General features: G+C 41.7%; 1 protein-coding gene across 1 annotated transcript in view; it reads left to right on the top strand.

Moving 5' to 3' along the window:
* The first annotated feature begins 930 nt into the window (after positions 1-930).
* The window catches only part of exosc1 (exosome component 1), a 27,297-nt gene continuing 10,633 nt past the window's right edge, over positions 931-17,594 (top strand). The window contains exons 1-6 of the mRNA XM_061881329.1: positions 931-1,038; positions 6,644-6,759; positions 10,470-10,544; positions 12,678-12,766; positions 16,835-16,868; positions 16,950-17,000. Coding sequence (XP_061737313.1) covers positions 1,011-1,038; positions 6,644-6,759; positions 10,470-10,544; positions 12,678-12,766; positions 16,835-16,868; positions 16,950-17,000 — 393 coding nt within the window. The 5' untranslated portion in view covers positions 931-1,010. The remainder of the gene's footprint in view (positions 1,039-6,643; positions 6,760-10,469; positions 10,545-12,677; positions 12,767-16,834; positions 16,869-16,949; positions 17,001-17,594) is intronic.

Below are 17,594 nucleotides of genomic sequence, written 5' to 3'. Positions count from 1 at the left end.
ACAAAGGAGTAAAATACAGCACTATGTCATCAGTTTCTGAATTTTTAAATTGTATAACAGTGCAAAATATTGCTCATTTGTAGTGGTCTTTCTTGAACTATTTGGAAAAAAAGATACAAAAATAACTAGTGATTCAATTATAAATAACGATTTCTACACATAGAAGTAATCATCAACTTAAAGTGCCCTCTTTGGGGATTGTAATAGAGATCCATCTGGATTCATCAACTTCATTCTAAACATTTCTTCACACAAAAATAAATCTTTAACATCAATATTTATGGAACATGTCCACAAAAAATCTAGCTGTCAACACTGAATATTGCATTGTTGTATTTCTTTTCACACTTTATGAACTTACATTCATATTTTGTTGAAGTATTATTCAATAAATACATTTGTAAAGGATTTTTGAATTGTTGCTATTTTTAGAATATTTTTGGAAAATCTCGTACCCCTTGGCATACCTTCAAGTACCCCCATTTGAGAACCACTGGTATAGGCGACTGTTATAAACCCTTGGTTACAACATATATTTCATGTTTAAAAAGGCGAACGAAATACAAAAGGACACCAAAACGCATCAGTTTAATTAGTTTTATTTAGCTCCTGTGGAATGGTCAGTTTGCATGCCCTTCTGACACGTGCTAAATAAAACGCAAAGTAGTGCTCGAAAATAGTGGTGAGTGATGATAAAATCACATTTCGCGTGCTAAATAATTATTGTTAAAGAATTATTGTATTTTTGAGCCAATGTGGCTCTTTTAACGATCAGGATTAATTTTACTTGCTTCCGGGGTAAAAACCAACCAATCAGAATGAATCAAATCGCTTAGTCATAGGCATATAATATAAACATGCTTCCGGGTAAAACCAACCAATCAGAATGAATCAAATCGCTTAGTCATAGGCTTATAATATAAACATGCTTCCGGGTAAAACCAACCAATAAGAACGAGCCTCGTCCTTTCGTCATAGCCAATCGTCTGCCGACGAGCCCTTCTCCAAACATGTCGCCCATGAAGCTGTGTGTTCCCGGTGAGTGTCTTACATATGTCGGCGTTTAAGTCACTTTAGGTTACAATTTGATGCATAATCCGCCTTAAATAGTATACAAATTGTATCTTAAGAAGTTACGACTTTCGTGGGTATTCTAAAGCGATACTGTAGATGTACGCCAGCATAACTTGCTACCAACACGCGTGAGCTTGTTTTGCTTTTCCGTGCCTTAAGAATTCTGCCAAACAACAATTTGACGTTTATTGAGCGTGGTAACCATAGTTACACGGCATACAACGTAGTCATTTAGCGTTACCACTCCGGGTGTAAAGTGTTGACTCTTACTTTTCACAAGGGCTTTACTCAGCAGCAGCAGCCCTGCCCATCGCTCCAGGCAGGACAACAACATTCCTTTCTCGATTTTGTTGGCTCGGCCCTGCGATGAGGTGGCGACTTGTCCAGGGTGTACCCCGCCTACCGCCCGATTGTAGCTGAGATAGGCACCAGCGCCCCCCGCGATGCCAAAGGGAATAAGCGGTTGTAAATTGATGGATGGATTTTGTTGGATCTATTTGCAAATCATTTTGTTGGCTCGGCCCTGCGATGAGGTGGCGACTTGTCCAGGGTGTACCCCGACTTCCGCCCGATTCTAGCTGAGATAGGTACCAGCGCCCCCCGCGACCCAAAAGGGAATAAGCGGTTGTAAATAGATGGATGGATGGATGGATTTTGTTGGCTCTAGTAGTACTGGGCTTCACGGTGACAGAGGGGTTAGTGCGTCTGCCTCACAATACGAAGGTCCTGCAGTCCTGGGTTCAATCCCAGGTTCGAGATCTTTCTGCGTGGAGTTAGTATGTTCTCCCCGTGAATGCGTGGGTTCCCTCCGGGTACTCCGGCTTCCTGGGGATAGGTTGATTGGCAACACTAAATGGTCCCTAGTGTGTGAATGTTGTCTGTCTATCTGTGTAGGCCCTGCGATGGGGTGGCGACTTGTCCAGGGTGTACCCCGCCTTCCGCCCGATTGTAGCTGAAATAGGTACCAGCGCCCCCCGCGACCCAAAAGGGAATAAGCGGTTGTAAATAGATGGATGGATGGATTTTGTTGGCTCTAGTAGTACTGGGCTTCACAGTGGCAGAGGGGTTAGTGCGTCTGCCTCACAATACGAAGGTCCTGCAGTCCTGGGTTCAATCCCAGGTTCGAGATCTTTCTGCGTGGAGTTAGTATGTTCTCCCCGTGAATGCGTGGGTTCCCTCCGGGTACTCCGGCTTCCTGGGGATAGGTTGATTGGCAACACTAAATGCTCCCTAGTGTGTGAATGTGAGTGTGAATGTTGTCTGTCTATCTGTGTTGGCCCTGTGATGAGGTGGCGACTTGTCCAGGGTGTACCCCGCCTACCGCCCGATTGTAGCTGAGATAGGCACCACCGCCCCCCGTGATGCCAAAGGGAATAAGCGGTTGTAAATTGATGAATGGATTTTGTTGGCTCTATTTGCAAATCATTTTGTTGGCTCGGCCCTGCGATGAGGTGGCGACTTGTCCAGGGTGTACCCCGACTTCCGCCCGATTCTAGCTGAGATAGGTACCAGCGCCCCCCGCGACCCAAAAGGGAATAAGCGGTTGTAAATAGATGGATGGATGGATGGATGGATTTTGTTGGCTCTAGTAGTACTGTGCTTCACGGTGGCAGAGGGGTTAGTGCGTCTGCCTCACAATACGAAGGTCCTGCAGTCCTGGGTTCAATCCCAGGTTCGAGATCTTTCTGCGTGGAGTTTGCATGTTCTCCCCTTGAATGCGTGGGTTCCCTCCGGGTACTCCGGCTTCCTGGGGATAGGTTGATTGGCAACACTAAATGGTCCCTAGTGTGTGAATGTGAGTGTGAATGTTGTCTGTCTATCTGTGTTGGCCCTGCGATGGGGTGGCGACTTGTCCAGGGTGTACCCCGCCTTCCGCCCGATTGTAGCTGAAATAGGTACCAGCGCCCCCCGCGACCCAAAAGGGAATAAGCCGTTGTAAATGGATGGATGGATGGATTTTGTTGGCTCTATTAGTACTGGGCTTCACGGTGGCAGAGGGGTTAGTGCGTCTGCCTCACAATACGAAGGTCCTGCAGTCCTGGGTTCAATCCCAGGTTCGAGATCTTTCTGCGTGGAGTTTGCATGTTCTCCCCGTGAATGCGGTTGATTGGCAACACTAAATTGGCCCTAGTGTGTGAATGTTGTCTGTCTATCTGTGTTGGCCCTGTGATGAGGTGGCGACTTGTCCAGGGTGTACACCGCCTTCCGCCCGATTGTAGCTGAGATAGGCGCCAGCGACCCCAAAAGGGAATAAGCGGTAGAAAATATATGGACGGATGCAAGTACTGTACATACATATATGCGTTACTAATACACTACTACATTGCTTCTGAAACGTTTTTCAACCAAGTACCACCTCAGAAAAAAACGCTGCTCTCAAAGTACCATCATAATGGCCAAAATTAAAATACAGCAGCGTTGTAGGCCCAAGTATTCATTAAAAACAAGGCAGAAGTATGCTTAATACTTTTGGCAACTTCAACATTGCACATGGTTTGAACAGTAACACTGTGTATAGGAAAATAAAACACTGCACTTTAATCAAGTGATTCTTTGGTGTACCACTATATCAGTGGTTCTTAACCTGGGTACGTACGGTCAAACCCTAGGGCAGTGGTTCTCAACCTTTTTTTCAGTGATGTACCCCTTGTGAACATGTTTTTAATTCAAGTTCCCCCTAATCAGAGCAAAGCATTTTTGGTTGAAGAAAAGAGATAAAGAAGTAAAATACAGCACTATGTCATCAGTTTCTGATTTATTCAGTTGTATAGCAGTGCAAAATATTGCTCATTTGTAGTGGTCTTTCTTGAACTATTTGGAAAAAATATATAAAAAATAACTAAAAACTTGTTGAACAATAAACAAGTGATTCAATTATAAATAAAGATTTCTACACATAATCATCTTTGGGGATTGTAATAGAGATCCATCTTGATTCATGAACTTAATTCTCAAAATGTCTTCACAAAAAAATAAAACTTTAATATCAATATTTATGGAACATGTCCACAAAAAATCTAGCTGTCAACACCGAACATTGCATTGTTGCATTTTTTTTCACAGTTTGTGAACTTTCATTGAACAACATGAATGGTTGCTATTTTCAAAATATTTAAAAAAAATCTCACGTACCCCTTAGCATACCTTCTAGTACCCTCAGGGGTACGCGTACCCCCATTTGAGAACCTCTGCCCTAGTGGTTCGGTAAGTCGGCCTCAGAGGTTCGGCGGAGGTCAAGACACACCTGACTCATCGTGTAGATAAAAACTTCTCCCTATCGGCGTATTATGGATGGCCCCAAATAGGGCTGGGCGATATGGTCTTTTAATAATATTTCAATATTTTTAGGCCATGTTACAATACACCATATGTATCTCAATATTTTGCTTTAGCCTTGAACTTGATTCATATAATCACAGCAGTATGATGATTCTATGTGTCTATATTAAAAAAAATCTTCTTCATACTGCATTAATATACGCTCATTTTAAACTTTTATGCAGAGAGGGAAATCACAATTAAGTCAATTAACCAAAACTGTATTTATTAAACAGTTATTAAGCAGTGGCACAAACATCCATCCATCCTTCCATCCTTTTTTCTACCGCTTATTCCCTTTGGGTTCGCGGGGGGCGCTGGTGCCTATCTAAGCTACAATCGGGCGGACTGTTTTTATTGACTATTGAGTATTTTATTGATTATGGGATAAGCAGCAGAAAATGGATGGATGATACTTTTTTCGTCACTTATTGTTTGTCTTTGGTACACTAATGTGTATATTTTAGGCCATTGGTTCTTTGTTTTATTTTTGCAAAAATGTATACAGTATATCTATTTTTATATTGCTATTTTTATCTTTGGTATGAAAATTATTATGTAACAACATTTATTAGTATTTTTTGGTTCTTTGTTGTTCCTATTTTTGTATTATGACAATTTATTATTGGATCATGTTGTACTGCATTTTAATCGTTTGTTCTGTGGTTGTGTGATGTTTTTTGCCTGGACCCCAGGAAGAATAGTCTCCACTGCGGTGTAGACTAATGGGGATCCTTAATAAACTAAACTAAACTAAGGCGGTGTACACCTTGGACAAGTCACTACCTTATCGCAGGTGGCACAAACAATTATGTCATTTCCAAACAGAGTGCAAGATTGTCAGACATTTTAAAACAAGCTATTAGTGCACTTTAATGCATGATTTCACTAAGATGATATATCAAAACAACACTAGATTGAAGTGCACTTTTTGTATAGAACGCCACTACAATAGTTTAAAACAAATAAAGTGCACTTTTGTGCATGATGTCACACAAGATATTTCAAAAACTGTAAAATAAAAATGAGCTGCATAATAGGAAATCAAATTGTGTATGTCCTTCGCTAGGTGGTAGGTTCCTGCGGACGATATCTCCTTCTGTTGTTGACTATTTTATTCATACGGTGTTGATCTGGAAATGGGAGAAGCCTGGCTCAATTGGGTCAGTGCTGGTTGGTTTGGCATTTTGTTAGGTGTGGCACTGGCCGGAGATGTTGACATGCAGAGTTTCAAGCAGTCTTTATTCTCTAGCAGATGACTTTTCAAATGATGTGGTGCTGCTACTTTTTGTAGCAACGCTTTTGCCGCACACTTGACATATCACGGTTGTATGTTCAACATCTGCTGTTGATATGATATTGTTTTTGGTCTGGTTTTTACGGAAGAAAAATTACCAGTTTTGCTCAATAGAATTTGTTTACCAATGTTTTGGTCATGTGTTTATGGCCGACAATAAAGAGTTTTGCCCAATAAAGTGATCAATGGAATTCTTGTCCTCATTTAAGTGTCTCAACAGACGTTACAATAATTGAACAGTGATGACGAAAACTGGTTTCGCTGTCGTGTCGTGTCGTGTCGTCTTTTACATTGAACATTGTTACCTGAACTGGTCTCTCAAAGGTAACAGCAGAAGTCACACTGATTTGCAGGTGTGTAATTTATTGTGAGTTCATGCAGTGTGTTGGTTTTGTTCTTGGAATGAGCTGATGTTCATGCACGGTTCATTTTGTGCACCAGTAAAAAACCTATAACCTTGTCTTGAATTTGAAAAATGTTTCTTTTTTATTTTTCATTAAAGAAGGATTTGGTGAATGCGCATATGAAACTGGTGGGGTTCGGTACCTCCCAACAATGTTAAAAAACACTGCACTAGATGAAGCCGGTATGCGTACCATAGTTTGAGAATCACTGCACTACTAGATTGTTGTCGTATTTGAAATTACTACGGAATACTTGTATGTTTTTACCAGTTGCCCTAATACAACAGATGCACTTAAGCACCATCTAGTAAGAAACCTTAGTCTTTGTGTGGTAGTAGTTTTCCACCTCTTCATTGGTTTCTGACACGTTGAGGCTGCTCTAGACTTCATGTAGAATTTAGCACCATACTTGTCCAATTGCAAATCTGTTTTCCCTTCCTTTTGACACACACTTTATTTTTAACACAGTTACTCTCTGTCCAAAGACTTAACTAATACATGTAATTTATTTCTATTTCTTCCTGTCTTCCATTCTTTTGTTTGTCTTCAGGTGACAAACTGTGCAGTGTAGAAGACTGCACTCCTGGCACAGGTGTGTACCTGCGGCATGGCTACATCTACTCCTCGCTCGCAGGCTATGTGCTCAAGAAGAACGAGGGCGAGGAGGTGAGTGATGTGTAGGTGGAGAAAGCTGCAGAAGCATTCACACGTGTGGGAGTGTTTCACACCATTGCGGGAAGTGGAGCTTGGGATGGAACAAGCATCACTGTTGCAGTGGCAGGTCTTCATCCTCTTAAACAGAAATACAGTGGTACCTCAACTTAGGAGTGTTTAAGATAAGCGCTGTCTCTCAGCTAATTGGTATTCTACGATTGTAGTTACAATTTTCCGCGCCATAGTTGGCGTAGTAAATGCCACTGTGAACCCTGTAGCATCCCAAAACATCTGGTCTTACTTGCTAGTATTAGCTTTTAGCTAGAGATTGCCATAACTTTGTTTACCAAACAATGGTAGGAAAAAAGAGAGCGTGAAGGACAGTGCTGAGAAGAAGAAACAAATTATATTTATTGAGTTAAAGAAAGATATCATCAAAAAATGAACAGGAAGGGGAAGCAGTGCACTATCAACACCGTGTATGGTGCGGATGGTGTTCTGCTGACCTCAACTGTGGATGTTGTGGATAGGTGGAAGGAATACTTCGAAGACCTCCTCAATCCCACCAACACGTCTTCCTATGAGGAAGCAGTGCCTGGGGAGTCTGTGGTGGACTCTCCTATTTCTGGGGCTGAGGTCGCTGAGGTAGTTAAAAAGCTCCTCGGTGGCAAGGCCCCAGGGGTGGACGAGATCCGCCCGGAGTTCCTTAAGGCTCCGGATGCTGTGGGGCTGTCTTGGTTGACAAGACTTTGCAGCATCGCGTGGACATTGGGGGCGGTACCTCTGGATTGGCAGACCGGGGTGGTGGTTCCTCTCTTTAAGAAGGGGGACCGGAGGGTATGTTCCAACTATCGTGGAATCACACTCCTCAGCCTTCCCGGTAAGGTTTATTCAGGTGTACTGGAGAGGAGGCTACGCCGGATAGTCGAACCTCGGATTCAGGAGGAACAGTGTGGTTTTCGTCCTGGTCGTGGAACTGTGGACCAGCTCTATACTCTCGGCAGGGTTCTTGAGGGTGCATGGGAGTTTGCCCAACCAGTCTACATGTGCTTTCTGGACTTGGAGAAGGCATTCGACCGTGTCCCTCGGGAAGTCCTGTGGGGTGTGCTCAGAGAGTATGGGGTACCGGACTGTCTTATTGTGGCGGTCCGTTCCCTGTACGATCAGTGCCAGAGCTTGGTCCGCATTGGTAAGTCGAACACATTTCCAGTGAGGGTTGGACTCCGCCAAGGCTGTCCTTTGTCACCGATTCTGTTCATAACTTTTATGGACAGAATTTCTAGGCGCAGTCAAGGCGTTGAGGGGTTCCGGTTTGGTGACCGCAGGATTAGGTCTCTGCTTTTTGCAGATGATGTGGTCCTGATGGCTTCATCTGACCGGGATCTTCAGCTCTCACTGGATCGGTTCGCAGCCGAGTGTGAAGCGACCGGAATGAGAATCAGCACCTCCAAGTCCGAGTCCATGGTTCTCGCCCGGAAAAGGGTGGAGTGCCATCTCCGGGTTGGGGAGGAGACCCTGCCCCAAGTGGAGGAGTTCAAGTACCTAGGAGTCTTGTTCACGAGTGAGGGAAGAGTGGATCGTGAGATCGACAGGCGGATCGGTGCGGCGTCTTCAGTAATGCGGACGTTGTATCGATCCGTTGTGGTGAAGAAGGAGCTGAGCCGGAAGGCAAAGCTCTCAATTTACCGGTCGATCTACGTTCCCATCCTCACCTATGGTCATGAGCTTTGGGTCATGACCGAAAGGATAAGATCATGGGTACAAGCGGCCCAAATGAGTTTCCTCCGCCGTGTGGCGGGTCTCTCCCTTAGAGATAGGGTGAGAAGCTCTGCCATCCGGGAGGAACTCAAAGTAAAGCCGCTGCTCCTTCACATCGAGAGGAGCCAGATGAGGTGGTTCGGGCATCTGGTCAGGATGCCACCCGAACGCCTCCCTAGGGAGGTGTTTAGGGCACGTCCAACCGGTAGGAGGCCACGGGGAAGACCCAGGACACGTTAGGAAGACTATGTCTCCCGGCTGGCCTGGGAACGCCTCGGGTGAAGAGCTAGACAAAGTGGCTGGGGAGAGGGAAGTCTGGGTTTCCCTGCTTAGGCTGTTGCCCCCGCGACCCGACCTCGGATAAGCAGAAGATGATGGATGGATGATGGATCTATATAGCCTTTACAGTATTGATTGATTGGATCATGAAGTCCACTGACCAATTGCATACGAGTTAAGCCATCCCAGGTGGTACTCCTCAGCCAATTAAATTGGTGCATTTCCGTTGCTAAAAAAACAACAAAGTGCGAAGCGAAGTGAGTGACACCGATGAGAAAGAGAGTGAGCGTGGCAAATATGGTTAAAAGGAAAAACAGACAGCATGAAAAAATAAATACCGATGCTGTCTTAAGAGAAAAGTGGACAAAACCTTAAAGGGAAACAACGTTGCACAGTTAGTAGAGCGGCTGTGCCAGCAACTTCAGGGTTTCAGGTTTGATTCCTGCTTTCGCCTTCCTGGTCTCTATCAAGACACTTTACCTACCTACTCCCAGTGCCACCCACACTGGTTTAAATGTATCTTAAATATGTAGACAATGGGTTCCACTATGTAAAGCGTTTTGAGTCACCGAAAAAGCGCTATATAAATGTAATTCACGTCACACTTTTAAAAAATTGCCTGTCATTCAAGATCCTTAAGTAAGACAAAACACTTTTTTACTGCATTGTAACTCGTAAATAAATGGAGCCTACGGAAGTCGCTCTATGCTTCTTATAAAATGCTTTAAAAAAATCTAAACACCTCCATTAAGGTTTGTTATAAATATATATGTAATGTAGTAACAGGGACATTCATAACATTTTGTAGTATTTTTCTCATTTTAAACGTACGGTGGCGCATTAATTTCATAAACTTATCACAGCGTTCGCTTTTTCTTTTTCTAAGTACATTACTGAATATTACTCGCTGCAGACTTCATGACAGCCAAAAAACAGAATAAAACTTCACCTACTGTACTATGTCTGCTGTCATTAGGATGCTGACTGATTCTTTGCAAAGAAAAAAGGGGGGTGGAACCAACTGCAGACCAAGCAGCTCTTTGTGTCTTTCTCGCCATTTCCAGGTCTCAATTGAACGCCAAAATTGACCAACTCAACCTGTCGGATTATGACGTCATCCTTTACGATCACGAATAAAACCTAACGAGGACACAGTTTACCAGCCGATGATGTCAACATAGCCTCATAACCTAGTTAGCTCTCTGTGACAAGGCCCTGCTTAAATAGTTCATATAATAACAATATATTGGTCAATATTGAAGTCACGAAATGTAAATGGAGTATTGTTGGCGCTTTTTGGATGGTTAATTAGATGGCTTTATGGGTGGAACAGATTAGCTCCCACTGGCTTCATTGTTAGCTGACTTATTTATGAGTTGGTATGTATAAAAATCAATACATTCATCGTCATGTCTCTCATAATGGTTGTTAATGATGGGCAAATGTCCAAAAAAAAGTGCAGTTCCCTTTTAAAGCCAGAGGGGACAGACTTCTCTAAGTGTATGACAAAACACACATCCAGGCCTTTACACTATGAGTACTGCACAGTACATCCTGTCTGACTGCACTGAACAAAATAACGGTCTCAAAAACGTAGCTTACAGGATTTTTATCTCATATGAAGTGGCAAAGTGTCAGTTGAATACGACTGAGTTAAGCGGTTTGTTTTTTATCTTTTCTTCCAGCTACCAGTCATTTCTGTCGTGAGAGAAACAGAAACCCAACTACTGCCTGATGTCGGAGCAATAGTCACTTGTAAGGTAATAATCACCCGCTGTTTTTAAAAAATACTCAGATTTTGCAGTAGTCCTTAAATCAGCAGCAGAGGTAATGCACCTATCATAGAGACAAGACTATCTTTCAGCATTAGGCCAGCAAAGACACTTTGTCATATATTGTATTGCTTTAATCAGCATTAGCTAACCAAAATGTGTGTATGCACCACTCTTAAAAAGAGTTTAGCAATCACGTGACCTGTAGGCACATCCAGGCACTTCCGGGTTTCAGGCGGTGGTCGAGAGCCCCATTAGGCTACTGTTTTATTTACCTGTGTCAGTGCAGATTTGGGCGTATTTTCAAAGGTTTAGATGCAAATATATACAGTGGGGCAAAAAAGTATTTAGTCAGCCAGCGATTGTGCAAGTTCTCCCACTTAAAATGATGACAGAGGTCTGTCATTTTCATCATAGGTACACTTCAACTGTGAGAGACAGAATGTGAAAAAAATCCAGGAATTCACATAGTAGGAATTTTAAAGAATTTATTTGTAAATTATGGTGGAAAATAAGTATTTGGTCACTTCAAACAAGGAAGATCTCTGGCTCTCACAGACCTGTAAGTTCTTCTTTAAGAAGCTCTTCTGTCCTCCACTCGTTGCCTGTATTAATGGCCCTTGTTTGAACTTGTTATCTGTATAAAAGACACCTGTCCACAGCCTCAAACTGTCAGACTCCAAACTCCACTATGGCCAAGACCAAAGAGCTGTCGAACGACACCAGGAAAAGAATTGTAGACCTGCACCAGACTGGGAAGAGTGAATCTACAATAGGCAAGCAGCTTGGTGGGAAAAAAATCAACTGTGGGAGCAATTATCTACTGATAATCTCCCTCGATCTGTCGCTCCACGCAAGATCTCGTCCCGTGGGGTCAAAATGATCATGAGAACGGTGAGCAAAAATCCCAGAACCACACGGGGGGACCTGGTGAATTACCTGCAGAGAGCTGGGACCAAAGTAACAAAGGTTACTATCAGTAACACACTTCGCTGACAGGGAATCAAATCTTGCAGTGCCAGACGTGTCCCCCTGCTTAAGCCAGTGCATGTCTAGGCCCGTCTGTAGTTTGCCAGAAAGCACATGGATGATACAGCAGAGGATTGGAAGAATGTCATGTGGTCAGATGAAACCAAAATATACATTTTTGGTATAAACTCAACTCGTCGTGTTTGGAGGAAGAAGAATACTGAGTTGCATCCCGAGAACACCATACCTACTGTGAAGCATGGGGGTGGAAGCATCATGCTTTGGGGCTGTTTTTTTGTTAAGGGCACAGGACGATTGATCCGTGTTAAGGAAAGAATGAATGGGGCCATGTATCGGGAGATTTTGAGCCAAAACCTCCTTCCATCAGTGAGAGCTTTGAATGCTTGACCAAATACTTATTTTTCATCATAATTTACAAATAAATTATTTAAAATTCCTACAGAGTGAAATTCTGGATTTTTTTTCACATTCTGTCTCTCACAGTTGAAGTGTACCTATGATGAAAATTACAGACCTCTGTCATCATTTGAAGTGGGAGAACTTGCACAATCGCTGGCTGACTAAATACTTTTTTGCCCCACTGTAAGCAACCATGAAAAAAATATTTAAAATGGGATGGGATAGATTGGATTTATATATAGAATCAAGTACACAACAAAGAACTTCAAATGTTGGTGAAAGTCTGTATTTTTTTTTTTTTATTGAGTACAACTGCAAGAATAAGCCACCTTGGGGCCTAATAAAGTTGCAAGTGCCAGCATTTTGAAGCAGAAGGTGAGAAACAAGATTGAATTCAAGAAAAATACAAATGGTGCCGCAGTGTAGCTTTTCCCACTTGTTAGCTCCAACAAGGGTCTTCAAGGCTTGTATTTTACATTATTTTCTGCATGTAAAACTATATTTATTCTATATAAAATGTGTTTTTTTTGTTCATATTTTTAATGATTGTATTAATATGATTTATGTAATTTTTTTATGGGCAAAAAATGTATTATTTTTTTGTGCATGTCTTTTTGGAATGGATGACAACAAAAAACGCGGTACAACTGCATGTAATAGTCGATGGATTTACATATTGAAACGTGATTTGTCAAATCCAGAGTTACGTCACCTTGTTGTTTGATGGTACAGGTAACCAGCATAAACCCCAGGTTTGCTAAGGTTCACATCCTTTATGTTGGCTCCACCCCGCTGAAGGATCGCTTCAGAGGAACTATCAGGTACATCTTACCTCGTTATTCCAGAGTTATTGAGAAGCAATAAAAGTCATTGAATGGGTTGTGCGAAAATTAAGGCTTTAAATTTAATTTAAAAAAGCATCAATTCGATGTCTAGAAAATGTTATGAAGTAAAATCACAAATGCTATGAGCCAAGCCGGCAATTAAAGGCAGGCAGCCATTAACAGAACTACTGAAAAAGGAATACATTGAAATTGTCAGATTAAACGGTTAAGTGAGCAAATTCTATTTCGCTAGACAGTAACAGTTAATGTAAACCCTTCAACTGATTATCATTATCAGATGCTTCCAATGTTTTTCATAAAGACAGTTCTAAGCTTTTCCTTATACAGTGGGGCAAACAAGTATTTAGTCAGCCAGCGATTGTGCAAGTTCTCCCACTTAAAATGATGACAGAGGTCTGTAATTTTCATCATAGGTACACTTCAACTGTGAGAGACAGAATGTGAAAAAAAAATCCAGGAATTCACATTGTAGGAATTTTAAATAATTTATTAGTAAATTATGGTGGAAAATAAGTATTTGGTCACTTCAAACAAGGAAGATCTCTGGCTCTCACAGACCTGTAAGTTCTTCTTTAAGAAGCTCTTCTGTCCTCCACTCGTTACCTGTATTAATGGCACTTGTTTGAACTCGTTATCTGTATAAAAGATAATGTTTGTCAGTCAACTTATTGGTGATCATTTTAAATCTATCAAGATAAAAAAAATATTTTCAAAATCAAATTACAGTATGTTACTTATGTAGTTTGATCAGTAGTCCTCAACTGGTGCACTAACATCATGTGGTTTATTTTGTACATATGTAGTACCATCTACAGTGGGGCAAAAAAGTATTTAGTGAGTCACCCATTGTGCAAGTTCTCCCACTTCAAATGATGACAGAGGTCTGTAATTTTCATCATAGGTACACTTCAACTGTGAGAGACAGAATGTGAAAAAAAAATCCAGGAATTCACATTGTAGGAATTTTAAATAATTTATTAGTAAATGATGGTGGAAAATAAGTATTTGGTCAACCATTCAAAGCTCTCACTGATGGAAGGAGGTTTTGGCTCCAAATCTCACGATACATGGCCCCATTCATTCTTTCCTTAACACGGATCAATCGTCCTGTCCCCTTAGCAGAAAAACAGCCCCAAAGCATGATGTTTCCACCCCCATTCTTCACAGTAGGTATGGTGTTCTTGGGATGCAACTCAGTATTCTTCTTCCTCCAAACACGACAAGTTGAGTTTATACCAAAATGGATACATGGATGATACATCAGAGGATTGGGAGAATGTCATGTGGTCAGATGAAACCAAAATAGAACTTTTTGGTATAAACTCAACTCGTCGTGTTTGGAGGAAGAAGAATACTGAGTTGCATCCCAAGAACACCACACCTACTGTGAAGAATGGGGGTGGAAACATCATGCTTTGGGATTGTTTTTCTGCTAAGGGGACAGGATGATTGATCCGTGTTAAGGAAAGAATGAATGGGGCCATGTATCGTGAGATTTTGAGCCAAAACCTCCTTCCATCAGTGAGAGCTTTGAATGGTTGACCTAATACTTATATTCCATCATAATTTACAAATAAATTCTTTAAAATTCCTACAAAGTAAATTCCTGGATTTTTTTTTCACATTCTGTCTCTCACAGTTGAAGTGTACCTATGATGAAAATTACAGACCTCTGTCATCATTTGAAGTGGGAGAACTTGCACAATCGCTGGCTGACTAAATACTTTTTTGCCCCACTGTATATTAACTATCTTCAGTTGGAAATGAGCAAAAATCTGTTATAAGTGGCATTAAAAAGAATCACCGTATTTTTCCATAGTATAGGGTGCACTGGATTATAAAGTGCGTAAAATGGTTGTATTATGATTTTTTCCCCCCACATTTAAAACACTTCCCTGTGGTCTACATTACATAATGGTGGTTTTTACCGTTTCCTTCTGATATAAGCTACAACTGTATGATGCTTTGTATTAGAAATGGCAACAGCGAAGGCTGAATCAATCAATCAATCAATGTTTACTTATATAGCCCTAAATCACTAGTGTCTCAAAGGGCTGCACAAACCACCACGACATCCTCGGTAGGCCCACATAAGGGCAAGGAAAACTCACACCCAGTGGGACGTCGGTGACAATGATGACTATGAGAACCTTGGAGAGGAGGAAAGCAATGGATGTCGAGCGGGTCTAACATGATACTGTGAAAGTTCAATCCACAATGGATCCAACACAGTCGCGAGAGTCCAGTCCAAAGCGGATCCAACACAGCAGCGAGAGTCCCGTTCACAGCGGAGCCAGCAGGAAACCATCCCAAGCGGAGGCGGATCAGCATCGCAGAGATGTCCCCAGCCGATACACAGGCAAGCAGTACATGGCCACCGGATCGGACCGGACCCCCTCCACAAGGGAGAGTGGGACATAGAAGAAAAAGAAAAGAAACGGCAGATCAACTGGTCTAAAAAGGGAGTCTATTTAAAGGCTAGAGTATACAAATGAGTTTTAAGGTGAGACTTAAATGCTTCTACTGAGGTGGCATCTCGAACTGTTACCGAGAGGGCATTCCAGAGTACTGGAGCCCGAACAAGAGGATAAAGAAAAAGAAGGAGCTTATTGACTACATCAGGGGTGCCCACACTTTTTCCGCAGGCGAGTTATTTTTCAAATGACCTTTCTTTCTTGTAGACAAATATGTAAGTTGGTGTACTACCTAATTTTGATGACTTGCATTGATTGGAATCAGACAGCAAAAAAAGTCTTCCTTTCTGTACAATACCACATAAAGGGGTTGGTTTTTGCCATCTTCCATATTGTTTTTATACACTTTACAAGAAACACATAGATGGCAAATCCCTAGCTTGCTAGCTTGTGTATGCTAACTTTCTGAGACTCTTATTTTGTTATGAGGGCAGGATAGATCAGCACTTTTATTGTGAAGACAGGAACTGTGTGTTTGGTCTTTAAGGTTTTGACGGCAGTTACGTCTGTTTTAATTAAAAAGTGACAAACGTGACATAGTGAAGATTGATGATCGCTAATTTTCGTTTTATTCTTTTTTTTATGCCTGGCTGGCGATCGAATGACACCCTCCGCAATCGACTGGTAGCTCGCGATCGACATAATGGGCACCCCTGGACTAAATTGACGGGCTACGATGGGGGCTTTGCACAAAGCACTTTGGTTAAACCTTTACCATATATGGATAATCTGCAGGCGTCATCCTGCAGTCCACACATCTGTGTGACTGCCATCTACTGGTAACGCTTATTACACCTAGACCAGGGGTGTCAAATGTACAGCTCGTGGGCCTCAACAGGTTCTATCCGGCCCGCGGGATGAGTTTACTAAGTATACAAATGAGCTGAATTTTTTTAATGAAAGAAACTGCAGTTCTAAATGTATCCACTAGATGTCACAAAAGCAATTCTTTGTATCTTTGTAAATGATGCTACATATGTGAACAAAATAAACCACATGATGTTGGTGCACCAGTCAAGGAAAATGAGCCAACTACATAAATAACACACTGTAATTTTTTTTATCTTGATGGATTGAATATGAACTTCAATGAATTGACTGATAAACATTATCATATAATTTATTCGGAAGACGACAAATAATGGTAGAATATTATTAACCGCAACATGTAAGTGTAAAAAAAATCCAACAACATTATGGTTTGCATATTTTCAGAATGTGCTTGTTCTATTTTTATACAAAACAATCTGAAGTTGTCTTTATTTTTAAGTTATCGTGCTGTGATTTTACCAGTGCGGCCCACTTGGGAGTAGATTTTTCTCCATGTGGCCCCCCATCTAAAATGAGTTTTACACCCCTGACCTAGACAAAATAACATTTTTGCGATGGGTAAACAGGCGCAGAATTACATTAAGCGCACTGTCATTTTTTTTTGAGAAAATAAAAGGATTTTAATTGTGCCTCGTAGTCCGAAACATACAGCTAATTAGATTTGCTGATCCCCACAGAAACCCTGCATTCAGTATGTAATAATATTGTGATATAATTTAATGATTGTGTGAATCTGTAGGAAAGAAGATGTGCGAGCGACCGAGAAAGACAAGGTTTGCTTTGCTACTTTGTGTTATAAAAAATCGTGCAAGATGTCATTTTATTTAAGATATGTTTCTGTCTCAACCTGACAGGTGGAGACGTACAAAAGTTTCAGACCCGGAGACATTGTCCTGGCCAAAGTGGTATCCTTTGTTGTCTTGTGTGTGCTCGAATGCAGTGGTGTGCCGTCAGGGCCAGCAAGGCCTTCTTGGCTGGCCTTACATAAATCATGATCATAAATTGATAAAAGTTCATTTTATTTGTCATTTACTTTTTATAAATATAGAAAAGTATTTATCATATTCTCTTCATGCCAATTTAGGCTCGAGTGTTGCTTTTTTAAAGTTAGAGTAGCCAGTTGCCAGCGCTGTATGGATTCTGAACCAACATTAGCGACGGCTGTGCAGTTTAACGAACGCACGACATTCAGTCAACAGACAGTTGCGATAGCCGATCAGATCACAAGTTGTTGACAGTAGCCTTAGGTGGAACATGACTGTGATTGGATACTCACTTGTCACTCCCAAGTCTCCATTCACAAGTTATTTACGAAAGCAGAAAGTGGCACCGAAGCCATACCCGGCCAGCGGAGAAATCAGCGGTACTCCCTTTTTTAACCAACAAAGAAGCAGAGCAAAACGTTGATTAGGTGGCAGATATATATTTGCAAGGGCGTTTCCAAGAAGTATATTTAAAGAGAAACTAGATCTTGTGAAACGAGGTCGGCCGTCCCCGGA

This window comes from Nerophis ophidion, linkage group LG20 (assembly GCF_033978795.1).
Source record: "Nerophis ophidion isolate RoL-2023_Sa linkage group LG20, RoL_Noph_v1.0, whole genome shotgun sequence".
NCBI classification, from domain to species: domain Eukaryota; kingdom Metazoa; phylum Chordata; class Actinopteri; order Syngnathiformes; family Syngnathidae; genus Nerophis; species Nerophis ophidion.
Note: the sequence above shows the minus strand (reverse complement) of the source record. Positions and strands in the feature narration are given on the sequence as shown.